The sequence below is a fragment of the Medicago sativa genome, chromosome 3, assembly GCF_051527215.1.
Source record: "Medicago sativa cultivar Bolivia chromosome 3, Bolivia_mono, whole genome shotgun sequence".
Classification (NCBI taxonomy): Eukaryota; Viridiplantae; Streptophyta; class Magnoliopsida; order Fabales; family Fabaceae; genus Medicago; species Medicago sativa.
This window is the reverse complement of record NC_140751.1, coordinates 65611631-65638946: the sequence shown is the minus strand read 5'-3', so window position 1 is coordinate 65638946 and position 27316 is coordinate 65611631. Positions and strand designations below refer to the sequence as shown.

Sequence of the window (27316 nt, the reverse complement as noted above, 5' to 3'; positions counted from 1 at the left end):
AAAAAACAAACTAAGATTATGGAAGGAAAAAAAAACATATTTAGTAGTTTATGGCACAAATTTAGCAAAAGTTTGTTCAATTGCTTAAATATATATTAAATAATAATAACAATAATGAGTTGTCAATATTAAATTTAGCAAAAGTTTGTTCAATTGCTTAAATATATATTAAATAATAATAATAATAATAATAATAATAATAATAATAATAATAACGAGGTGTCAATATTAAAATGACAAAATTCACCTCAATTTTTGGCTCCAAAAAGCTGTTTAAGACAACTTAAGACCTTTTATAAATAAGATAGTGTGTGCAATCAGCTTAAGAGTTGCCACAACTATAGAAATGAGAATGCAATTGGTGCAAATTAAAAAGTTGAGGGTGTGCAAAATTAGTAAAACTATGATTACTGGTGCAAATATAAAAATCTGAGGGTGTGCAGCAGCATACCCTGGTTATAGGGTAGCTCCGCCCCTGCCTCCAGACACTAGGCGGCGGCTTCCATCTCAGCAAAACCGCAGCATCACAGTCGTCACATTGAACTCAAGGAACTGCATGTATATTGGGTTCAGTTTGGGTATGCATCAAATGCGAATTCAACCGGCTTCTGTCATTCGCCGCTTAAAGTTGCAGATTTTTCATATAACTTTTTGGTTGGTAGCATACCAAAATGCTTGGAGTATCTTCCAAGAACTAGCTTTCAAGGGAATTGCCTCCATGTAAACGTTTTAAAACAACGGACTAATGTTCCATGTGATGGAGCTTCACCTCATCCAATAGTGAAACCAAAACACTTGTCTAAAGCTGAGCATGAATCAAAGCATGAAGGAGGCGCTGTGCTTAGTACTGTTGATATGCAATCATTATTTCTATTGATAGGACCAAATGGTGGTGGTAAATCAAGTTTACTTTGGTCAATTTGTGCTACTGCACTACTTGGGATATGTGGACTTATGGTCCCTGCTGAATCCGCCACGATTCCCTATTTTGACTCTATTACGCTTCATGTGAAGTCACATGATAGTCCAGCATATCACAAAAGTTCATTTCAGAAATCTTTGTTGAATCATACAAGCATAGCTACAAGAAACATGGCTTGTTGTTGAATGACTTTTCCAACAAAAGATGCTGACATTGTTTCTTAATTTGTCAATAGAGAAATCAAGGATTCTAGTCTAGCAGGTTCACTTGTTCATTTGCATGGTAATCTCAAGTTGAAAAACAAACAAGGACTTCCTTATTTTTTGTTTAAGGTAAATTCCCCAGAATATGTCTTTGTTGCAAAGATATGGAGAGTAGGTAATGCTTTTAAATTGGTTATATACCTTTCACTCTTTTGATACTAGAATGAAGAATAATGCAGGCTTGGGATCTCAACAGTGCGACAAAGATTCGTCATCAAGGGTAGCACAAATGCTAGTTTCTTGTAGTTTATGTTCTGAATTAGAAGATGGAGTATTCAAAAACTTTTTGGTTACAGAATTTGTGTTGTATGATTTTACTCATTCAATAGAAAGAGTTACACCAAAGAAAAGGTTTTACAACAAACAACATGCTTCTAAAACTTTGAATGCTCCTAGCCTTGAACGTGCCGCTATTGTTTTGCGAATACCGTTTTATAAGAGAGAAAGTTTGAAATACAAAAGTGATGATAGAATGAATACTAAAGAATATTCTAAACCAAGTGATATCTCTCCACTTGTAAAGCAAGTGAAGGTCGTATTACTAATTAGAAACCATGGTTTGCAAAGTGATATCTCTTCATTGTTGCTTGATCAATGGAAACATGGTGGAAGTTGCGACTGTGGTGGTGGCTGGGACATGGCATTCCCTCTTATTCTTTTAGGTAATCCTAGTGTTCAATTTCGTGAAGATAGCCCTCTTGTGGAGAAATATCAACCACTGGAACTTTTCTCTCAGCCTTAGGGAACCAAAGAAAGTACTCCTACCTTTGGCATGACATTAGTTGAAGGGGGTCTATATGTAGTTGATTTTCATGCAAAATTATCTTCATTACAAGCATTCTTCATGCATCAGGTTGATAGTAAATGCTTGGGTATCTTACCAAATCTAGTTGACTTCAACTTGTTCATGGTAGTTTATACTCAAATGACTGTGATGGATTGCCACAACAATATGCATATACTGCCTTGATAACATGTCCACTTTTGAGAGCTACACTAGATGTCCGAACTATAATGCCGGGGTTTGGATTACGATGTTCACATCCTAATTCGTGGTCCTTACAATTCTACCAAGGAGCCAACATGGAGGGGAAACTTTTTATCAAAATGAGAACTCGGGGTCGAGTTCTTCAGAGGTGGAGGAAACTGATGTAGGAGGGTTTTCTTAGTAATTTAGTAGTGTTTTATTTTAGCCAAATCTTAGTAATTTTCTGGAACTTTCTATTATTATTTCGTTTTGTTTTATGTCGGCCCACAAGTTTGTTATTTCTTTCACTATATAAGCAGAACTTATGCAGTCAAAGAGGCACACTTTTATTCATTAACTAGACTTTTGACCAGTGCGACGCACGGGTCTTATCGACTATAATAGAGATCAATAAATAATCTTTAACCCGTAAGATCATGGGCCGATCAATAAACACAAATTAGATTATTCGAGATACAATATTACAATCAAATGATAATAAAAAAATTATAAAGAAAAAAGATAAAAAGAATACAAAATTATATTGTTGCACGGGTCAATTTTTTTTTTTGTCAAGTAGCTCAAACATATTTAATTGTGGAGAAGTGAAGTGTCCGGGGTTCGAACCCCGGCCCCTGCATATAAAATGCAATATCCCTACCAACTGAGCTAAGCTCACGGGGGTTCGAACCTCGGGTCAATTTTATTTATTACTTTTATAGTCAAACATAAAAAATTAATGCAGTTCATGGTTCCTAACAAATTATTTAGGGTAGCCAAGTTTGCATGAAAATTAGGGTATTCTGTTTGCAAACGTATTAAATAAGTGTACACCAAATTGTCAAAAAAAAATCTACAGAAACAATATGTTAAGTTGTTGCAGACCTAATAAAATTAATAAATAATGAGGATAAGGATTAAGATATCTATTAAATTAATTTTTTTTTACAGAAACAATAGGTTAAATTGCTGCAGACCTAACAAAATTAATAATTAATATGGATAAGAATTAAGATACCAAACAAAATACTGTTAAAAAAAAAGACATAAAATTGGTGCGATGCATTTTTTTAGTATTAAATAAGTGTACAAAATATTTCTTTAAAAAAAAGTGTACAAAATATTGTCAAAAAAAGGCATGAAATTAGTGCGATGAATTTTTCTAGTATTGTGTACAAAATATTGTCAAAAAAAAAAAACAAAGAGGCAGGAGGATAGCAAAAAAAAAAGGAAAGAGGATATGAATGAAATTGGTGCGATGCATTTTTTTTAGATCGAATTTGTTAGGTTAAATTACTGCAGCAAATGAACGGGAAAATATTAGGTTAAACTGCTGCAGACGTAACAAAATTAATAAATAAGGATAAAGCAAATGAGCGGGAAAAAATTAGGTTAAGTTGCTGCAGACGTAACAAAATTAATAAATAAGGATAAGGATTAAGATATCTATTAAATTTTTGCTTTGCAAAATATTCACGGTTATTAGAGAGAGAAATGAAAAACATATATGATGCAAATTTTAGGATATATCTGTTGCAAACCTAATAAGGGATTAGTGGAGGGAAAAAATTAGGTTAAGTTGCTGCAGACGTAACAAAATTAATAAATAAGGATAAGTGTAGAAAATATTTCCTTAAAAAAAAAACAAAGGCAGGCAAGAGGATATGAATGAAATTGGTGTGCGATGCATTTTTTTAGATAGAATTTGTTAGGTTAAATAATTGCAAACCTAATAAAGCAAATGAGCAGGAAAAAATTAGGTTAAGTTGTTGCAGACGTAACAAAATTAATAAACAAGGATAATATTCGAGACTTTTCTCTCAATTCTGGTGGGTTCCGGAAACCCTTATTTGATAGCTTTGTCGCTTGCAGCCTGTCTGTTTATCATTTAGGTTTAGTGTTTGCTAACCTTTGCTTCCGTTCTTCGTCAGTTGGTACCAGAGTATGTAATATCTCGCCTGTCAGTATCGGTATATTACCAGTCGATCGTGTCAGAGGATTAAAGTTTAAGGAAAGTAAGCGTAATGGAAAATATTTATTATATGATGCCAGGTAAGCACGAGTTAAGTATCAGAGACGTATGTAGCACGTTTAAGGCAAGGGCAATTTGGTAATTGCGCGGGAAAGGATATTTATTTGGAAAGGCACCAAAATATCTCACAATTCCTATCCTTTTCTCTCTCTAAGTTTGGGAAAGCAATTTTCTCTCCCTTCTCTCTCTTCTCCTCCACGCCACTTCTTCTCTTTCTCTCCACCAAATCTTCCAAATCTTTTTCCTTCCATGGCAAGTGAGATCATCTTGCTCCCTCTTGATCTCTTAACCCAAGGAAGCTTGGGTTTTGTTCTATTTCTCTATTTCTCCTCTCCTTAATGGGTTCGAGAAGTTAGGGTTTGGTTGGATTGAGTGAAGGTTATGTTGGAAGCTTGGGTTTGTACATGATATGGTCTAAACAAGAACAAGGAAGCAATATGAAGTTTGGTTTGAGATGATTTTACCACTCCTCCTTAAAAAAAATAATTTCATGAGGCTAGGGTTTGTTTATGCTATGGTTTCATTGTTGATTCAAGTATGGTTTCTTCATGATCAAGCAAGGATCATGATGTCTTAGATTGCAAGAAAATAATAAGAAAGCAAGTGGATCAAAAAGCTAGGGTTTTGGTTGCTTGAGCATGGAACTTGGAGCTGCCATGAGAAACTTGTTTATGTGAGTTCCTTAGATAGTTCCCACCCTTGGGATTATGTGATTCATGCTTGCAAGAAAACATATTTATTTAGTGTTTATCATAGAAATCATTACCCCATTTGTATGCCATGCCTGCTTGACTTGGGAATACTTGTTAAGTTCATGTTTTACAGGTTTCTAATGATCCTAAGGGTCATATTGCACTTGGACATGCTTGGTTTGAGGTTTTTAAGTCAAAAATATCAATTTTGAGGTTGCTGGACTGTCACAACTCGCCACGGCGAGCAAATAGCTCGCTAGGCGAGCTAGAGGGCAGAACTGGGGGTCATGCTCGCCCCCAACTCGCCATGGCGAGTAAGAGCTCGCCTCCCACACCAATTCACTCGCCTAGGCGAGCAACACAGTGGGGAAACCCATTGTTTTGTTCGCCTCAGGTCGTTTCGGCGTTTCGCGAGCGGTTTTCTTGTGCAGTCTTTTTAAGAAAAATAAACCCCTCAAACCAAGTTTTTAATAAGAGTGTCATGTCTCTTGTAATCCTTCCAAGGTTGGATTCAAGGGGTTCCCCAAGGGGAATGGTTAAGCCGAAAGGGAGCCGCATTTCACTAAGTTAAGGTGCCGTGTCTTTTGTATTCCATCCAAGGTTGGATATAAAAGGTTCTCCAAGGGGAACGGGGTAAGTCGTAAGGGACCCGCACATCACTAAGGGAGTCCGGTACGCCCTTGCTAGGCATTTTACCGGTAGTAAGGGATTAACTTCCGGGGTTACTCCACCCGGGACTAATCCGTAAAAACGAACTCAGATAATATTGTTTGTTACACGCTAACATAATCAATGAAGCTGACTATGCATTTTGTTCATACATTTAAATGTTATGTCATAGAGCCTTGACGTAGATCGTCAAGAACAAGTAGAGACTTGGCGTAGATCGTCAAGAAGTAGTAAGTTAGCAAGAATCACTTTTGTGATAAGAGATGATATGTTCTGATACAACATACTAAGCATGTAGAAGCAAGTAAAGAAAGATATGCCGGTGACGATCTTAGGTTTCCCCTAATCGTCCGGTTTAGAATCGTGTCATGATTATGATAAGCTTAAGCCTCGATACATAGAGCGTATTCTTGGCATTGCGGTTTTAGTTTCCCTTAACCGCCATGACACGTATAAGTAGAGAAGCCTATAACAAGATAAGAATATTATGACGGCCCTAGCAAGCACAGCCGTCTAAGTAAGCAAGTCCCCACATACGTCTAAGTAACTTCCGGGGTTACTCCACCCGGGACTAATCCGTAAAAACGAAATAATAATAGTAAGATTACTAAGATAAAGTCTCCTACAACCGTAAAAGTAAAATCAATGTTTTTTTTCCCAACTCTATATGTTTCTCCCCTCTATATTAAAGAAAGACAATTATGAATTTTCCATACTCTATATTTCTTCCCCCTATGTTAATCAAAATTATTTTTTCTCTCTCCAAAACCGCTTTCTCTACCGCTACCTTCGACGACTTCATATTCAAACATTATCTTCGCCATGTAGTCTCGTTGGTGGTGATGCAACGAGATTGTTCCCCGCACCACAATGCCACCTCGTCATACGATCGCCACACTAGATCTTTAAAAAAATAATGCTAGTGGTTTGAATTTTTAGAGGTTCCACATCGACGAGTTTTATGTTTTGTGTTTTGGTTCTTCTGCTTGATTTGCTTTTCACTTTGGGTGGATTTGAGGAACTTCTTTCTCGGGGACCCTCTTTCCCATGCGACGGTCCCTCATTCTCGATCTTCATGGGTTGTCATATGAGTCATTGCAAGATTGTTCCAATTAGAGTTGTTGGTTGAAGAAGATTGTGGATTTCAAGATCATTTTTTACTAGTTAGATATAGTTTCGTGGGCGTGGTTGCATTTTCTGGATGCAGGATCGTGCCTCTACCTCTTTGGACGGTTGGGGTTTGTTTAGGAATGTGGTGGCCTTACCGTGGCATTGGATTCTAAATGGTTCCATCTCAAACCTGGTTCTGTTTTCGCCACCGTTGACTGCTTTAGTGATTTGTTTATGAGTTTTGGTGGATCGATCGCTTTTGATTCAATACTGGGAGTCAGATGCTAGATTCAAGATTTTGGGTACCATTGACCGCCTTAGTGATCTATTAATTTATAAATTTAATTTAATTTTAAATGAATTTTATCTAGAATTGATTTCCAATCAAGATTGAGATTATCTAAGAATTTACAATGCATTTTTTGCATGCGGTTTACCCTGTCCCTATTGATATGCCTTTAGTTTTCTTGTCTTTTATACACTGGTGGGGACTTTGGATTCCGAACATGATTCATGTTTTTTTCTTTGTTATTACTGTATTTATAGTTGCTCTCAGCCACAAAATCATTGAGACGTTAAGCTCCAGTCAATTCTATGTAAATCTAGACTAGACTCCTTACCTAAACTTGTCTCAAAAATAATTTGTCAAATTTTTTTTTTTTTGAAAGCGCATTTGTCAATTTTGATAGGTTAGATAAACTCTTAAAAAAAATAATAACATGCGAACAACTTAATTTTTTTTTAAAAGAAAGTGATTTTTGTGGATAGTAAAATTCCCAAAATAAATGAGTTAATTTTTTTTTTCAATAATCGCTAAAGAAAATTATAAAATTTTTAACACAATTTATTTTTCTTAAAGTCAAAACAAAAACACCTAATATGATAAATTATAATTTCCATTATTTTCAAATGGTCATTATGACACCCACCCATATTTGACCACATGTCAATTATTTAATTAAATATTCAAATAGGAATCAAATATCAGTTTAATTATTTATTTTCCCTTAACAATTGTTTGATTTAATTTGAACATTAATCAAGTTCCTATATAAGTGTGGCCAGTGTTGTGCTTAAACGCATGCGCATAAGAGCAAAACTACTATGAAAGAAACAAACAAAGAATAAATATAGAAAAACTAGAATGGAAGTAACTCAAGTACTACATATGAATGGAAGCGTTGGAGAAGCAAGCTATGCAAACAACTCCTTACTTCAGGTATATTATATCTATTATTTACTTATCATATATATATATATATGGCTTAATAGCAGTTTTGGACCCCTAAGTATTAGGAAGTTGTGATTTTAGCCCCCTAACAAAATAAAATACAATATAGCCCTCTAAGTACTGCCCCTTTTGTAGTTTTGGCCCCAGGCCAATTTCGACAAATTCAACGCTGACATGGACGTCACATGTGTAATTTTCAGTTTAAAAATAAATAAAAATGTCACGTGTGTAATACTTAGAGAGCCAAAACTGATATTTTTTTTTTTTTTGAGAGAAGAGCCAAAACTGATATTAAAGGGTCAAATATCATATCAATTATTTAATTAAATATTCAAATAGGAATCAAATATCAGTTTAATTATTTATTTTCCCTTAAAAATTGTTTGATTTAACTGCAAATGGTTATATGCTTCCTATATATATATATATATATATATATATGTATGTATGTATGTATGTATATATGCTAATTTACACATATCAAAAAACACTAAAGAGTAAATTACCATCCTACACCCATTTGATTTTTACCAAAAAACCAATTTTCACTATTTGAATTCATTTAAAATCAAAGGATAGTTTTGTTAATTTTAACTTTGTTTTAAAAGAAAACACATAACCTAAATTGACTGATCCAACGAGTACACTTTTTCCTTTTCCCTTTCATAAAACATAAACAAGTTCACTTCTTGTTAATTTTATAGTTTGTCATCTAGAGTGCATGACCTCGATAGGTTGCTAACTTACTTTTATCACAAATCATGAAGTTAACAAACCTATTTCCAGTTTTTTTTAATTAAAAATTCAATTCTATTAGTTTAAGTTGTGTGTGCGCGTGCATGGGCATTCACACGAGTCTTTTACTAATTAATGATCAAACACACAAAGTTTCATATAAATATAAATTTTTTAGCTATAAATATAAATTACTTATATTGAATGAATTCTTAAAATAATTTTAATGTTTTAATTTTTATTGTTATGGATGTGTTGTATTCCATTTGTTTTTTTTTTTTGGTGTACTTGTGTTGTATTCCATTTGCAGTTATAGAAGTACATCAAACAAAAATAAAAATTATAATTACCACTATATTTAGTACATAATCAAATAATTTGAGACAACAAAATATGTTAAGCATATAACCGGTCTATATTATATATATGGTCTGAATTTTATACATCAATTGTAAATATATAGCGAAAGGTGATTTCTTTAACAAAACATTTGAGAGACGAAGCCATAACCAACCTATATTGCAACACATTCCCCGGAAGCTTGGCAATTGCAGACTTGGGTTGTTCTTTTGGACCAAACACTTTGCTGGTGATATCAGAAATTATCAAAGTTGTGGAAAAGCTTTGTCAAGAGCTTCATCATAAATCTCCCGAATATAAAATATTTCTGAATGATCTACCAAGGAATGACTTCAACAACGTATTTTTGACCCTTGACACCTTTAAAGAGAAACTAGGTGATGAATTGGAAACTGAAATGGGCCCTTGCTACTTCTATGGGGTTCCTGGTTCATTTTATGGCAGGATTTTTCCAGATAAAAGTTTGCATTTTGTTCACTCATCGTACAGTCTTCAATGGCTATCTAAGGTTTGTTTATAGTAATTATCTTTTCTCATTCTTTTAGTACTTTATAATGTACATTTAGTAAACATTTCATCCCAATGTATACATTTCACTTTATTTAATTTACTCATAAAGAATCGTTAAATATGAATATTTGTGTTGGATGGTGATTCATTAGGTTCCTGAGGGTGCCGAAAACAACAAGGGCAACATTTACCTGACGAGCACATGTAATATTATTATTCAATATTATATGAGATAGAACACACTTACTTGTCGGATTCGATGCCATGGCTGAGTCTTCCTTCATGTAATATTATTATTCAATATTATATGAGATAGAACACACTTACTTGTCGGATTCGATGCCATGGCTGAGTCTTCCTTTGCCTTTCACGAGCTCCGGTTCTTAGGGTTGTCGATGGGGCAAACCACTAATGAGCGTATTATCAGAGTGATGGCAAAGGGGACCTAGCCTTTCTATTTATAACCGTGCAACCCTAGGCACCACCCATCATGGGCCTAGTGTTTGGGCCTACACTATGTTTCTACACAAATCAGATTAAGTGCCCAAAAGCCCATTATTAATTTGATCACTTTTATTAGGGCCTAAGCATCATCAAATGGATCACAACATCAGTCCGTTTTTATTAAAACCAAAACCAACAATTGATTGTAGCCCACAAAATATTAGAAGAAATTCTAACATTCTCCCACTTGGGCAAAATCAATTGTGTATTTTAAAAATAAAATAAAAATAAAAATTTAAAAAATAATTTTTGAAAACGACTCTCGGACTGATAACAAACTTCCTAACGTGGCCACTACATGATCCCATGATGCAACACTTAATAAAGACTCCGTCCAACTACGAACTGAATGATATTGAATCATGGCGGTAGTTATATCCTTAATTGATACAACACCTTCCATGGTTACAAATATCACCAATTCCGTCTACTAGTCATCTGTGTAGAGTGTAGCAAGAAATGATATGTCAACGTGATCATCGACCATACTATCATTTTCATTGTCGGTCCTCAATTTCTCTCAATGCCTTAAAGCCAGAGAAACTTATTAAATTTCTCTCAAATGCCTTAAAGCCAAAGAAATTATGTGATTTCTCTCAAATGCATTAAAGCCAGAGAAATTATGTGGTCCACGGAAAACCACATCGCCTCAGCTCCAAAATAGTGTCGACCACCGGCGTAGTGATCCCAATGACACTGAGCTATGATATTTCATATTTGATACATCCATACAATCATATAAATTTTATGGAAAAATCGACTTTATTGATAACAAGACAATTAAATGAAAGTTCTACATCAATAAAGTTCTACATCAATGTATCAAATAACAATAATTCAACATTCGAACTACAAACACAATTTAAACTCCCACTAACCAAGAACATTAAAAGAACTCACTACTCCCATATTTTCAACATGACTCTTGAAAACAATGGGCTTGAGCCCCTTGGTTAAGGGATCAGCCAACATGGAATTTGTGTCAATGTGTTTCACCACTATATTTCCCTCTTTAACAAGGTCTCTAACGGTTAGATACTTCAAATCCAAGTGCTTCGACCCACTAGAAGTTTTGTTATTCTTTGTGTGGAACACCGCAGCGCTGTTGTCACAAAAGATGGTTATTGGCTTGTCAATGGAGTCAACAACACGAAGTCCTGTCACTAGATTCTTTAACCAAACATCATGAGTAGCGGCAGCATAACAAGCAATGAACTCTGCTTGCATAGTTGAAGAGGCAACAAGAGTTTGTTTCTTGCTCTTCCAGGATATTGCCCCTCCAGCTAACATAAAGATGTATCCAGAAGTTGATTTCCTGTCATCATGGCACCCACCAAGATCTGAATCTGTGTACCCTTCGATCTCCAGGTTGTCAACTCTCCTGTATGTCAACATGTACTCTTTAGTCCTCTGCAGGTACCTCATCACCTTCTTGGCAGCTACCCAGTGATCATTCCCAGGATTTGACTGATATCTACCTAGGACGCCAACTATGAAAGCGATATCCGGTCTAGTGCAAACTTGAGCATACATGAGACTTCCCAAGATACTCGCATAAGGTCTATCATTCATTTCTGCTCGCTCAACCTCATTCTTCGGACATTGCTCCATACTTAATTTATCACCTTTGACAACAGGAACTTCACCAGGTTTACAGTTCTGCATATTAAATCTTTCTAAGATTCTATTAATGTAAGCCTTTTGAGATAATCCAAGTGTGTGACGCGATCTATCTCTATGAATCTCAATTCCTAAAACGAAAGAAGCCTCTCCAAGATCTTTCATGTCAAAAAATCTTGTCAGTGTCTGTTTTGTCTCACACAGTAAACCAAGATCATTGGAAGCTAACAATATGTCATCGACATACAACACAAGAAAAATAAATTTGCTCCCACTGACCTTAAGGTATATACACTGATCAACTTTATTTTCTTCAAAACCCAAAGATGTAACCACTTCATCAAACTTTAGGTACCATTGTCTAGAGGCTTGTTTTAGGCCGTAAATTGATCTTTTCAGCTTACAAACCAAATTGTCATTTCCACCAACATGAAAACCTTCAGGTTGATGCATATATACTTCCTCGCTTAGATCACCATTTAGGAAAGCTGTCTTCACATCCATTTGATGTAATTCCAAATCATAATGTGCTACAAGCGCCATAATGATTCTAAAGGAATCCTTTGTGGACACAGGAGAAAAAGTTTCATTGAAATCAATACCCTCCTTTTGTGTGAAACCTTTTGCCACTAATCTAGCCTTAAACCTTTCAATGTTGCCATTAGCATCTTTCTTTGTCTTGAAGACCCACTTGCAACCAATTGCCCTACAATTGTCAGGTAACTCAACAAGCTCCCATACTTTATTTACTGTCATGGATTGCATTTCTTCATTCATAGCATGCTTCCACTTCTCAGATTGAGGGCACGTCACTGCTTCGTGATAACACTTTGGATCAACAATATCTCCTATATCAAAGGCATCTTCACTGAGATAAACTAAAAATTCATCTCCAATAGTGGGTTTCCTTTGTCTAGTAGATCTTCTCAAAGGGACAGCTTCATTTGGTTCAATATGTTGTGGTATTTCATTCTCAATGGGAGCATTTACATTACCATCATCATAATCATTATGAGGAGCATCTTTATTATCAGCTTGAACATTTGTCTCTGTTGAAACAATTGGCAAGGACAAACTCACAGATGATGGTGGAGGAGTGTTGTTTTCATTTGATGGGATAACAGGATCGGCTACATCAAGCTCTAAGAATTTTGCATTTATAGATTCCACAATTTTTGCACCACCTCCAGAACAGTAGAATCGATATCCCTTGGCACGTTCTGGATATCCAATGAAAAAACAACGACTTGTCTTAGGATCTAATTTCCTTTGAAAAGGATCATAAATCTTTACTTCTGCCGGACAACCCCACACTCTAAGATGGTTAAGACTTGGCTTTCTTCCTGTCCATAGTTCAAAAGGAGTTTTTGGGACAGATTTGCTAGGAACTCGATTCAGAATGTAAAGGGCAGTTTTCAAGGCTTCACCCCACAAATATTCAGGCAAGTTACGTTTACTCATCATGCTTCTCACCATGTCTTTCAGTGTCCTATTACGCCTTTCAGCTACACCATTTTGTTCAGGAGTTCCAGGCATGGTGTATTGTGGAACAATTCCACAATCCTGCAAGTATGAGGCAAATGGTCCCATATGTTGTCCTGCAACACCATGTTTGCCATAATACTCTCCACCACGGTCAGACCTTACAATCTTGATTACTTTTCCCAATTGTTTCTCTACTTCAGTTTTAAAAATCTTAAATTTATCAAGAGCTTCAGATTTCTCTTTGATCAAATAAAGGTAACCATATCGGGAAAAGTCATCAATGAAGGTAATAAACAACTTATTGCCACAAATTGTAGGAGTTAGGGGTCCACTAATGTCAGTGTGGATAATTTCTAAGAGTTCAGAACTTCTAGTTGCACCTTTTCTATTGGTTTTGGTGAACTTACCTCTAATACAATCTACACAAGTACCTAGATCATCAAAATCTAAGGAAGGTAGAATTTTCGCTTTGGTTAATCTCTCAACCCTTTCCCTAGAAATATGACCTAGACGCTTATGCCACAAGGAGAAGGAATTTTCCTCAACCTTAGATCTTTTAGCAACATGATTTTCAACAACAAAAGATGAAGCAAGGTTATTTGAAGACAAAGACAATTTATATAAACCATCAACTAAAATTCCAAAACCAATAACTTGGGAGTTTAATGTCATACTTATTTTTCTACTACCAAAAGTGAAACTGAAACCAAGTTCATCCAACAAGGAAATGGAAATAAGATTCCTTCTAAAAGAAGGTACATAAAAGGTGTTTTTCAAAATAAGTTCAAAACCAGAATCTAAAACTATGCTGACATCTCCCACTGACTCCACAGCTACTGCTAGATCATTTCCTACCCTCAGTGTTCTTTCCCTTGGACTGGGCTTTCTCAGGTTTCTGAACCCCTGCAAAGACACAGCAATATGGGTTGTTGAACCACTATCAAGCCACCAAGAATCTATAGGCACATCAACAAGGTTAGACTCAAAACAGACAAGGGCAAAGTTATTACCTTCAGACTTTTGCTTATTTTCTAGGTAAGCTTTCAACTTTGCACAATCATGTTTCTTGTGACCCCTCTCCTTACAAAAGAAGCACCAACCTGATTTCTTAAACGAATTTGGATTAGGACCTCCTACAAAGTTGTTATGACCTGTGCCTGGTTTCTTAACATCCTGACCTTTGTGAGAAGCATGAGATGAGTTTTTGTTTTTCCAGTTATTCTTGCCAAAACGGGGTTTGGAATGGACAGACAGCAAGGCTAATGCATTCTTTTCATTCTTAAGTTTCTCCTCCTCAGCAACACATTTAGCAATAAGATCATTCACAGTCCAGTCTACCCCTATGGTGTTATAGGCAGTCTTGATTTGGGTGAATTCAGCAGGAAGGCAATTCAGGGCATGTCCTACGATAAACTTATCGTTCAGGTCAATCTTGTGGTTTTTCAGCTTGCCTTGAATGTGAACAATTTTTAGAATAAAATCTCTAACACCACCGTCATCATTATCATATTTTTCATCCATTAACTTTTTCAACAGACGGCCAGATTCAGCATTGTCAGACACTGTATACCTCTCCTTTAAAGCGTCAAGGAATTCCTTAGCAGTGCACTCCTCAGGCAAACCACCAAGAAGATGCTCGGAGATAGTCCTTTTGATAGCAATTAGGCTTAACCTGTCAGCTCTCACCCACTTAGCAAGACGTTCTCTCTGTTCAGCAGTACTTTCAGCATTGACCACAGGCTTATCCTCGCGTAATGCTATGTCTAAGTCAGCAATCCCCAAGGAAAAATCTACATCTTGCTTCCATTTCTTATAGTTCGACCCATTCAACATTTCGATGGAAGCAGAACAATTGTTCACAGAAAAATTCACTGTAGAGACAAAACATGAATGCATTATAAATAAATAAATCATATGACAAGATATAGCTCAAAATTAACAAGCTATCACAATGAGGCCAATACAATAGTACAATCACCTTTGGGCAGAATGTACAAACTAAGGTTAAAACCCCAGTCAAAACCTCAGGTAAGTTAATCAATGAGCATGTATTGAATTCAGAAATTTGTCACCTTTGGGCAGGCAAATTCCTTAGTTCAAAACATTCTCCAATAACTTATCCCAAATAAATTTTTAATTGTAAAATGCAATAACCACCTTTGGGCAGGAAACTACATGTTACAATTAAAAACATTCCTCAAACTACAAAAAGAAATTTCATCAATCAATCAATAGAGGCGGTCCCACTTTGGTGGTAACGGCCTATATTAACGCAAGAAATTCTTTTGCATAGGAATCAACAACTCTTGTCAAAATACGACACAGAAAAAATATGCATTATTTAAATGCATCTAGACTGGTCAGTATCATTTCAATTCGCATTCATCATAATTTTGTTTACTACAGGATTGCTGAACAATTTAATAATAGTGTATAGGGAACAAAAAATTAACTCATAATCATGAGTCATTAATTAGGGAGAGTGAACAGTTCTGTTGAACTCAGAATATCAAATTCTAATTTTCCAATATACTTTTCTATTTTATAAATATTATAAAACTGTTTAAATAAACATATCAATGTCAAATAATTTACGGAAAATATTTACGCAGCGGAAAAAATTGTGAAAAGTATATAGAAAAATCAGAAATTTCATTTCGAGATCAACGCAAAAAACGGAATCGAATTCGGACCTACAGGGAGGTCACACGCGCCTGCACTCTCTCTGGGTGAGAGTGGGCTTCGCATGCAGGTGAAGAAAGTTCATCTTCAACCTCTGGCGGGTCAACCCGCGAGCCTGAACCGGGTCGGACACGGGTCTGAGTTGTAAAAATGGGTTTTCGCTCAAAACTTAACGGTTTTATGCGATTTTTGATGGGTTTCGACCGGAATTCAATTTCCAATTCACCACACACAAGAATCGCAAGGAAAAAGCAACATAATCATGTTATTGAATACAAAAATAAACCGGATTTATTTCACCAAAAACAACATGAATTCATGATTCGATTTTCAAAAGAAAAATATGGTTTTCAATGATAATCGAATTTCTAATCGTTTGGTAGCAAAATCCCCAATTAATTTGAATCGAAATCATGAGTTCATGTTCCACATAAACCCTAAAAGTTTTAATTGATTTTATTCGAAATTCTCTCTCTACAGACAACGAAAATTAACGATTTTGATCTCATTGAATTCGTATGATCATAATCTACAAAAAATCTTTGAGTTGCATAAGCCAATTTTCAACGAATCATGAGATATTAATTTTAGGGATCACAATTTCGAACAAAATCAATTAGCAATTCAAAACAAGTGATTATTAGGGTTCTAAATCATATAATAGTGGCTCTGATACCACATGTAATATTATTATTCAATATTATATGAGATAGAACACACTTACTTGTCGGATTCGATGCCATGGCTGAGTCTTCCTTCATGTAATATTATTATTCAATATTATATGAGATAGAACACACTTACTTGTCGGATTCGATGCCATGGCTGAGTCTTCCTTTGCCTTTCACGAGCTCCGGTTCTTAGGGTTGTCGATGGGGCAAACCACTAATGAGCGTATTATCAGAGTGATGGCAAAGGGGACCTAGCCTTTCTATTTATAACCGTGCAACCCTAGGCACCACCCATCATGGGCCTAGTGTTTGGGCCTACACTATGTTTCTACACAAATCAGATTAAGTGCCCAAAAGCCCATTATTAATTTGATCACTTTTATTAGGGCCTAAGCATCATCAAATGGATCACAACATCAGTCCGTTTTTATTAAAACCAAAACCAACAATTGATTGTAGCCCACAAAATATTAGAAGAAATTCTAACAGCACAAGCCCCTCAAACGTCATCAAGGCTTACTACAAGCAATTTCGAACAGATTTCTCTTTTTTTCTCCAATGTCGTGCCCAAGAATTAGTTGAAGGTGCTCAAATGATTCTAACACTTTTAGGAAGAAAATGCGACAATCCATCAAGCAAAGAGTGTTGTTACATTTGGGAACTAATGGCTATGGCCCTTAATGATATGGTCTTGCAGGTAGACTATGATATATATATATATATATATATATATATATATATATATATATATATATATATATATATATATATATATATATCAAATCACTAAGAGGGATTATCACATAACCAAGTGTGAGCAGGAGGTAATGTAAACCACGTGATAACCCCTCTTAGTTGGAGGAGCTAACTTGGTTTACATTAACTCCTTTTACATTCACCCTCAAATAACACTAAATAAATGAGTGAAAGTATGAGAAAAAATTCTAAAATTTTGAAAAAATAATAAAAGTTAACGATATTAATATGAATTATTCAATGTATGCTCCAGGGGATCATTAACGAAGAGAAAATCAATACTTTCAACATCCCTAACTATTACCCATCTCCATCTGAAGTGAAGTTGGAAGTTCTCAATGAAGGATCATTTGTCATCAATAAACTGGAGGTTTCTGAAGTTAATTGGAATGCTCTTGATGATTGTAATGCCTTTGACTTTGAATCTGAAATGTCAGAATCACTTAGAGATGATGGATACAATATGGCACAATGCATTAGGGCTGTGGCTGAACCTTTGCTAGTTAGTCACTTTGGTGAAGGTGTCATTAAGGAGATTTTTGACCGCTATAGAAAAATTTTAACTGATCGGATGTCCAAAGAGAAAACTAAGTTCACCAATCTTAGCATATTGTTGACAAGAAAACCATGAGTAAAACGATTTTTGGTTTCAATTTTATATTTGCAGTCGAAAATAAATTGCAAAGTCGTGTCAGTGGTTAATTTGCATTATTTTCCTTGTCAGTGATTAGCTAGGGAATGTTATGATGGGGGAGTAATAATTTAGCAGTACCAATATAAATGTTGTTAGTTATTTGTTGTGATATATGTTCTTGATTGTATGTTGAAATCATTTATGAGGAGTTTAATCAGTGGCGTTGTCAGTATCCTGAAAAAGGGGGTGCAAATTTACGAAACACTAACACAGACACGGACATTAAACATGATATTGATACAAATATGTCGACATTAATAGTAATTAATGCAAATGTCAAAATTGATTTCCATACAAAAATCAAAACTAATTAAATTAATGTAATCACATGTATTTCTGTTGTATCGGTATCAGAGAGGAATGTGTGTTAGTGCTATATAGGTGCACACTTTATAGTTTCCTTAATTATTATTATAAAATTACCAGTTTTGTTAAAAAATTATTTAGAAGTTGAAATTATGTTATATACGTGATTGTTTTTGTTAAAAGAAAAAAAAATTGATTGTTAGTCATAGTGAAAAAAAATCCCACTTGTTCTATACTAAATTTCATATCCATGTTTTTACCTTCGAGAATTTGGAGTTTTAGTTTTAAATAATGAAATAGATGTTGCATATGCCTTGAATCTTAAGGATGGGTTCAACCTATTTTGCGATGTCGAGGAAGACTTTGCGACACGTAGCTCAAAGGGTTGCCTACACGCGGGAAAGCTTCGTGACACGAAGGCGCAAGTTTTTTGTTTTGTTTGCCGCCAAGTTTTTAGGGGTTGGATGAATCATATAATAGGTAGGTCATGTTTAGGGTTTGGTTGAGTGAAACACATGGTTTTGTAGCCAACACTCAAACTAGGGTTAAGAAAGTTTTCTTTGGTTTTCTCTTCGTAAGAACTCTGGGTTAGGAGAATCAGCTTGTAGGATACGACTGATTATTGTGATTCCTTTTGGAATCTTTGTGTAAAGTTACTATGTTGATTAGTGGAAAAGGCTTGAATATTTCAAAGGGGTGAAGAGAGAATGGAGGTAATAGAAAAGGAAAAGAGGCCATGTCAAAGTCCAAATCAAGGAGTGTTGACAAATCAAAGTTCAAGTAATTTATCTGTCACACCCCAGGCTATTTCAAGAAGGATTGTTCAAAGAGGGGGCAGTAATAACTCTTTTGCTCAGATTGTTGTTGCCAGAGATGAAGGTTATGAAAATGTGAGAGCACTAGCTGTTACAGGTTGGGAACCTGAAAGGAGCTAGTTATGGACTCGGGATGCTCCTATCAAACTTGTCCAAGAAAGGAGTTGGTTTATGCCGTCATATTCTTAGGTTTTATAAGGAAATTATACTTGTCCTTAAATCCTGAACAAAGTCAGTGACAATACTAAAAAACCTTTTCTTCTTGAAGGAAACCCAACTCTTGTGCCCATATTGATATGTTCTTTTTGTAGGCTAAAGACAAAGAAGGAAAAGGTATAGTGGGGTCCAGTTCAAGGTACTCACACATCAATTTAAAGGACCGAACAAAAGCCATGGAATTGGGATGAAGCTGCGAAGAGGCTAACTCCAACCACATGAAAACCTCCTTCTGAAAATCTAAGAAGGGCATTCTGAAACCCATGTCTTTAAAGACAACCTTATACATATGTATCATGTTCCCCTCATACCAAGAACATATCTTGCTTTCTACCGAGGGAATACTCACTTCCCAATCCTCGGTCACCCTAGGTTGAATAGCTATGAATGAATGCTCATCCGTTTCAGGGAGAGTGTAGATGGTGGACGTCGTCAAAGGTTCATCTTTTATCCAGTCTTTGATAGGTTCCTCAATTAGGATATGGCATTTCCTTCTTCGAGCAATATGAAACATGAAAGGGAAGAGGGAAAAAGTAAATTCAACATTGAAATCCACCATTCCCACATCGATTAGACCGATTCAGTGAGGAATAGCATAAACGTTCCTCACGAATGAGAAGATCCCTATGAAAAACTAATGAAAACCCAATTACCCAAGGGTTTAGGATTACGATGAAGACCACCTCTTAGAATGGCGTCTGGTTAGACTATAAGTCATAAACCACCGTCTAACGCTAACATTCTAAGCAAAACAAAAAAAAAACAAAGAAAGACGTATAAATTTCCATACAACGGTTATTCTCTAAAAAATCATGAATTAAATAATCAAAGCCTATAACCAAAACATCATATTCTACCATAAGACATGTTGAACAAATTCTAAACTGAAAAGCTTAAAGCATCAAAGAAGTTAAGTATGAAAACAGCAACAACTTGTTTGAATAAACAAAAGATGAAATGGGAGAGTGATTAGATCTTTCTGAAATCTGGAGACAACCATTGGATGTAGAACCTTCAAAAACACAGATACAACAAACAACAAGAGAGTTGAAAGAGAGTAAAAGTGTTTCACAAAAACCACCAAAATCTTATATGCCCTCCCTTAAAATGAGCAAAGATTATCCTAGAACTATTAATTCCTCTATCCATCACAAATTCTCTTTGAAGAATCAAGCTAACTAAATATTTTGAACAGATGACAAGTACAATACGAGCATAACGTTGGCTTACAAATCAGTCCCCATGAGCACGGGTTTTATCCTAGCATAGAATCTCAAAACTGCTCGAAGTCATCTTTTTTACTCCAAGAATGATGACTTGGGGGGCTACTCTATTTTGGATTGCTAAAAAGTTTGTGTTCGGAGCAGTCCAAAGTCTAAGAGTACTGCTCTTTACCCAAACGGTTTCACTCATTCCCAAAGTAAATGACCAAAATGCCCCTGTGTGACTTAACTACCGTAGCGTGAGTTAACTCACGTTAGTTTTTCACTGCAGATTTCCTTCTCTTCTTCTTCAGAAAGCGATATGCGGTTTACAATTTAATCCTATTACAACATCATATTCCATAAAGATCCATGAAAAACGTGCGATTGCTATTGTTTCATGAAAAATTGCATGGAATGTTTTGATTTATGTTTTATGAATTGTTTTGAAAAACGCGATTGCTATTGTTTCATGAAATCGTATTGTTTGGATTTATGCATTCCATGAAACGTTTGAAAAATTGCTAATGTTTTGTTTTAAAAAATTCCATATATGAATGCGATTGAATTACAACATCATATTCCATAAAGATCCATGAAAAAAAAACTGATAAATCAAAGATGCAATTTTTTATATGAATTTGAATGTGGAAATTCAATTAAGAAAATTCTGGTATATATGTGTTAATTATGAAATTAAACAATCAGAAAATTGAAACAAGTTGATGATGAGATGATAGGATTTAAAAAAGAAGGGGATATGATGAATTGATAGAGATCAATGATTGGAATGGGAAAAAGAAGAAGAAGAGAAAGAAAATGACAGTGAAAAACTAACGTGACTTAACTCACTTCATTCACACAACCTTTTAACACATGTGTGACTTCAGTCACGCAGCGTGAGTTAACCCATGTAAATTTAACACTAGCGTAAGTTAACTCACACATGGGTATTTTGGTCATTTACTTTGGGAATGAGCAGAACTGTTTGGGTAAAGAGCAGGATTCAAATTCTAATACACAAGCCCAATTCAACATTGGACCATTTTCTTAATTCAGACCCCCTCTCTGCGAGGGGGTGCTCACGACAATACGAAGCGATGGTTCAAATCCTGAAACCATAACCGTCTCCAATTATTGCAAATCGTAACGTTCGACGGTTACGAATCTTGTATTCGTAACCGCCGATCAACGATTACAAGGACAACAAACTCACAATTGAGGGACAAAATTGTATTTAAAACAGTGAAGAAGCTCACAATAGAGGGACAAAATTGTTTAAAACAGTGAAGAAGCTCACAATAGAGGGACAAAATTTCTTCCTTTGTATATATTAAAGAAGGAAAATATAGGCTGAGAACACCAGTCCATACATAGGTTAAATTCACGTTTTATCAACAAATTAATTAAGTAAAAAAGTATTAAACTCGATATTTATTAAGAAAAGAACACAAAAAAATTGTTTCAAATTTTTTATTTTCAAAATCATGTACGATCTTTTTTCCACCACGTTAATTAATCGTATCCTCATCCATGGTTTATAGTACTCTCTAGTTTGATTGTTTCGTGAAAGAAAAATCCAATGGTCCCTTTCAATTTTTCATTTTTTTAGAAAACAAAGAACAATTTGATTTTTTTTGGTTGCATAAGAATTAAGAATAGTTTGATTTGACACCTATTGAGAGACTATTTGCTTGAATTAGAAAGGAAAAAAAAGAGAGAAATGATATTTTGACAACCACTTTTTGACAATTTTTGGACAACTTTCTCTCTCATACTCACATGATGTTGTTATTCTCTCTCTTCCTTTTTCTCTCTCCATTGTTTTTGACCAATAAGAAGTGAGAAAAACAAGGTTGTCAATAAAGTTGTCATCAAATGGATGTCAAAATATCATTATTCAAAAAAAAGGTGCTAGCTTATATTGCAAAACCTGCCGGTGACGTTGACTTCTTAACTACTTTGATTTGATAGTGGGCACCGGGCATTGCATGCATGAGGCATATCACATCAAGGGTCTTTTTCTAAGAGATAACTCGAACCGGTGAAAATATGAAAATTGCAAAAACTGCAATTTTTTTTGAGAGATGAAAATTGCAATTCATTATTGTTCGCTGCATATAGAAATAAATTACAAGAAAAACACGGTGCATAAATGGAATGCAAAACCAAGACATAAAACCATATGTTTAAACACACTTAACACACAAACAATCCAACAATCAATAGTTTTTCTAACAATATTAAATCACTTATAAGTCAACAGCAATACAATTAAAATTCTACATCATTAGATAATAACTTAAAATTGATCAAAAATACACCAACAATTGAACATTACAGAAATTGACAACATCACACAACAATTCATCAAATAACTTACAAATTTACAACATAATATTAAAATTTTTACCGATAATTTAGACAACTGCATTTCAAACAAACTCAAAGATATAGTTTACCATCTTCAAATACCATCCAGAATAACATGGATACTGCATCACCATAACCCTTAAGCTATCATATGACATATCATGATAACATATAGTTCTTTGTCGTTATTATCCCCCGACTCTATGTGTGGTACATGTACACCAACATGACACTCAATATGATTTTCACCAACATGAACAATATATTAGTTGTGTCTTCAATTCATCCAACTTGTCGGTGTGGGGTAAATAAATCTTAACAATCTTCTCGAAAGCTTAATATGAGAAATGACCTTTCACTCGATCAACTGGAGAGAAGTAGATACAGGAGAAAATATCAGAATAAAACGAAATAAAAGAAACGATAAAATGACACGTAGATTAACTGGAGGCATATATCTATATAATTTTTTTTTTGCAATATTATCCGCATAAACTTTCAGTGCATTGTCCACTATATAAAACATAAAAGATAAATATTTGCATAACATTAGTGATATATTCGGCACAAAAAAAATGTCGATGCATTATTGACTAGAAAAATTATGTTGGTGCATTATCAACCATAAAAACTAGGAACACAAAAAAAAAAGTGGCATATCGTTTTTCATCTTCACTATTCCATAGAATTGGATTTCCTTCATTTGATTCTTTTTTGTGTGGTTTCTATCGTTTTTCAATATTCACGAGTTCACGAAACCAAGTTTATCTATCAAAAAAGTATCTTCCCATATCTCAGCTTCATCTATCTTGTGTAGTTTGCACTTCGTACATAGTGGAGGTATTGGAAATTCATCTGGCAATAACACATGAAAAAAATAATCGGAGATTAATCCGAGACACATAGATTGAGAATTTGGGTTTTGTGGTAGATGCCTTTTAATTGGGAAAAATGTTTCAGAAACACCGTTTTCGAGATTTGTCAACTCAACTACGACTTTATTGAAGCAAGTTGCAATAATGTGACTCATATTCTGTAACAAAAACTGTTGTTTTTCGATTTAAAATATACCGAACGAAATTACTGGGTGAGTCACGACCAGGTCGCTTTCTTTAAGACGTTTCGCGGCACTACCCTAGTTTGTGCAAGGTAGACTAACAACCACGCCGTCTCCAGGATAAAACAGCCCAGATCACTGTTACGAGTATATACTGCAGAGTATATAGTCTCTCGAGAATTACACCTCAAAGTATGGTTCAATAGTTTGATCGAAGCCACTCGATACGGTACGTAACCGCTCTATTCGAAACCGTATGGTTCAATCGTTTGATCGAAGCCACTCGATACGGTATGTAACCGCTCTATTCAAAACCGACGGGACAGAAAGGAGTAGAAGCAGAAGAAACTTGTTAAAACAAGTCGGAGGGAGAAGAGAGGGAAAAGCACAGGAAGCATCGACTGTGAATTTTCGGTGTGAAGAATAAATGGGGCGAGCTCTCCTTTTATAGGGAGAGTTTGTAACAAAAAACGAGTGACTTGGGGATTAAGTTTGCTTAATCCTTAAGCAAACGCGTTTTGTTTCTTAATTGGATATATCCGGAAGTTTCTGGATACGCGTTTTGGATCGGGTCGGATCGTAACAAATTTATTTGTTACGCGTAACGCTTACGGATAATGATTAAATTAATTATTTAATTAATTTAACATTTTCAAGTGACAAAAAATATATATATCATTTTTTTATTCCACGACCCACGACCCAAGCCCGGCCCGGCCGGTCGGACGGACGGCGACGTCGTCGTCGCGCGTGATATATATATTTTGTAAGCGTTCACCCGTTCACAAAATTGGGTACCCCAAGGGCACACCCTTGGAGGTCACTTTACCCATATATAAACACTTACTAGTTTGGGGTGACCCTCCAATGTGGGACATTTTTAAGTCACACTGTAACGCCCGTCTTAATTATTCGATTATTTAAAAATATATTTATATATATGATTTACGTGATTTTCATGATTGATATGTGTGAATTTTATGATTCATGAAGTTGAGTGGGTTATATGATTTATAACTGCATAATGTGGAGTATTTTGTTGTGGTGAAGTTGCTATGTTGTTATGACTTATTTTATTATTAAATAAAATAAGATATGAGAAATAAAATAAAAATATTAAAGATTGGGCTGCGTGGTGAGATGAGCAATTAGTAGTGAGAAGAGTAAAAAGGAGAGATAAATAGACAGACATAAGTTAGGAAAAGTAGTACGTACGTTTTTGGAGAAAAAGGGAGAAAAGTCAGAAAGAGAGAAGAACCAAGGAGGGCTGCGATTCTGCTATTATCAGGTAAGGGTGAGACTAATTTTCAATATTATTAAGGGTATAATTCTATAGGATGAATTTAGCATGATTAGGTTAAGTTTTGGTGAGAATTGAGAATTATGTTTATGATCAATTTTGATGAATGAATCAAGAACAGATGTTAGATTGATGCAAAATTAGTGTACAGACCTTAGATATGACTTAAGATGATAATTAGATGCTATTTGGATGAAGGAATCATGAATATAGGTGAAAAGTTGTGATTTTTAGGTTTCTGGCCGTACTGACATTCATCGCTCGCACCTGCGAGCAAGAACACTCGCATCTGCGAGCTAGAACCCAGAACTCGCAACTGCGAGCAATGCAACTCGCAACTGCGAGTGACCTGTAAGCTCGCAACTGCGAGCAGAATAACTCGCCACTGCGAGTAAAGACTTAGGAACCCAGAATGCACGCTTTGCTCGCCATTGCGAGCAAAGTTACTCGCAACTGCGAGTTAGGCCGTTAGTTGCCCAAAATTGTTCTGATGCGATCCTTTCGCACGTGTAGTCATGAGTTGATCTTAGAAGTAAGAAAGAGGGTTGTTTAGGATGCTTTCAGAAGTCCCAGAAGTCTGTTTAGGTGACTGAGATTAGTAGTGATGTTGTATAAGAATTATTTAAGATGCTTTATGATGATAAGTGGTTATGATTCATTCCCTTTAATGTTGTTATGTTATTTAAACACTGTTTTGCGATGTAAATGTTGCTGGTTGCTGCTGTTGACTGTTAGTGTCTTGAAGTTGCATGAGTCGGTCTATGTTGTTGGAATTTTAAGAAGTTGTCCATGATTATGAGTCGTATGAGTTGTTCACGTCGTCGTCTAAGTCGTTGGAAGTTTGAGTTCATTGCATGCTCATTAAAGTTGGGGGCTTTAGGCCCGGCAGCCTTTGTGCTCATTAAAGTTGGGGCTTTAGGCCCGGCAGCCTTTGTGCTCATTAAAGTTGGGGGCTTTAGGCCCGGCAGCCTTTGTGCTCATTAAAGTTGGGGGCTTTAGGCCCGGCAGCCTTTGTGCTCACACGTTGAAGAGCCTATTATGCTCATTTTGTTGTTGATTGGTACCACATGCATTTGCATATCAAGAAGTTCATGATGTTTAAGTTGTCAAGTTGTTGTAGAGTTGATAGAGTTGCATGGTCAAAGATGAGTCGTGTTGTTAAGTTGTTGTTGAGTTGATAGAGTTGCATGGTCAAGGATGAGTTGTGTCGTCAAGTTGAGTGTTAAGTTGATTATGATTTGTGATGAAAATTAGTAATGGTATTTGATGATTGTATTTGTTATGTAATGAAAATATGCTAATTGGTAATTGTTGATATGTTATTAATGTTTAAGTTGTTAAATGCATTTTATTGGATTATATGCTTAATGTATTGATTATGAAATCTCACCCCTTCTGCGTATATGTTGCCTCGACCGTGGGTAATGTGCAGGTAATAAAGATTAGAGGCGTTCATGAGTGGACTCTCAGTTGGTGTCTAGGTGCTCTGATACGTAACGGGATGGGGGCTTGCTTTTACTTCTATTCCTTACGTGTCTCTTTTATGAACTAATTTATGAGATTTTTCAATAAGGCCTGCGTGCCAAGACTTTTAAATGTTGAACTATTTTCCGCTGCAATAGTTTAAGATTTTTCATGATGTTGAATTTGAAGGATAATTATTATTATCCATTTTATGATTTAAATGAAGTATGTGACATTCCGTTGTGATCAAAATACTCTGATTTTAAATGAAATTTTTATGTTGGGAAAACGGGGTGTTACACACACCCACACACTAGTTCCTTCATATTGTTTTTTCTTTCCAATTTTCTTCACTAGAATGACTAGTGTTCCAACAATCCCCCACTTGACTTCAAAATGGTTTCGAGAAATAACGTAAAACGTTTCCATAAGATTTGCTAATATACAAAGGTGTCGCCAACAACTTGAACCTTTGTGTAGTGGAAGGTATTCTGATTTAACAAGAGTTGCTTACTGCATTGAACTCTATCTTAGACATAGAATCCACAGATAAACCTTTTCATAGGTGTATTCTAAAAGCCCATGCGTTTTAAGGCCCTGCACGTGTATCCCGGTTTTAACGAATGCTCTAGGAATTCTGCCTCGAAATTCCATAGGACCGTCCTAAGTTCCACATTCGT

At 35.4% G+C, this 27316-nt stretch overlaps 2 protein-coding genes, 1 long non-coding RNA gene and 1 pseudogene across 3 annotated transcripts; 3 read left to right on the top strand and 1 right to left on the bottom strand.

The window, feature by feature from the left end:
• The first annotated feature begins 346 nt into the window (after window positions 1-346).
• LOC146939259 (uncharacterized) lies at window positions 347-2155 on the top strand (annotated as a pseudogene).
• Window positions 2156-7730: 5575 nt separating this feature from the next.
• Window positions 7731-18085, top strand: LOC146939257 (S-adenosyl-methionine 4-1-methyl-2-pyrrolidinyl-3-oxobutanic acid methyltransferase-like). The gene is made up of 5 exons (XM_085753004.1): window positions 7731-7874; window positions 9085-9489; window positions 9644-9694; window positions 16947-17150; window positions 17463-18085. The coding sequence occupies exons 1-5, from the start codon at window positions 7800-7802 to the stop codon at window positions 17838-17840; spliced, it is 1113 nt and encodes a 370-aa protein (XP_085609130.1). The 5' UTR covers window positions 7731-7799; the 3' UTR covers window positions 17841-18085.
• On the bottom strand, window positions 13702-15900 carry LOC146939258 (uncharacterized). Its single transcript, XM_085753005.1, has 2 exons — window positions 14111-15900; window positions 13702-14003 (listed from the first exon to the last, which is right to left on the bottom strand). Exons 1-2 carry the CDS (start codon window positions 15012-15014, stop codon window positions 13945-13947), a joined length of 963 nt encoding a protein of 320 aa, XP_085609131.1. The 5' UTR covers window positions 15015-15900; the 3' UTR covers window positions 13702-13944.
• A 6677-nt stretch (window positions 18086-24762) lies between the features above and the next one.
• On the top strand, window positions 24763-26888 carry LOC146939256 (uncharacterized). The gene is made up of 2 exons (XR_015033437.1): window positions 24763-25160; window positions 26605-26888. It is a non-coding gene; the product is annotated as an uncharacterized LOC146939256 (long non-coding RNA).
• The last annotated feature ends 428 nt before the right edge of the window (window positions 26889-27316 follow it).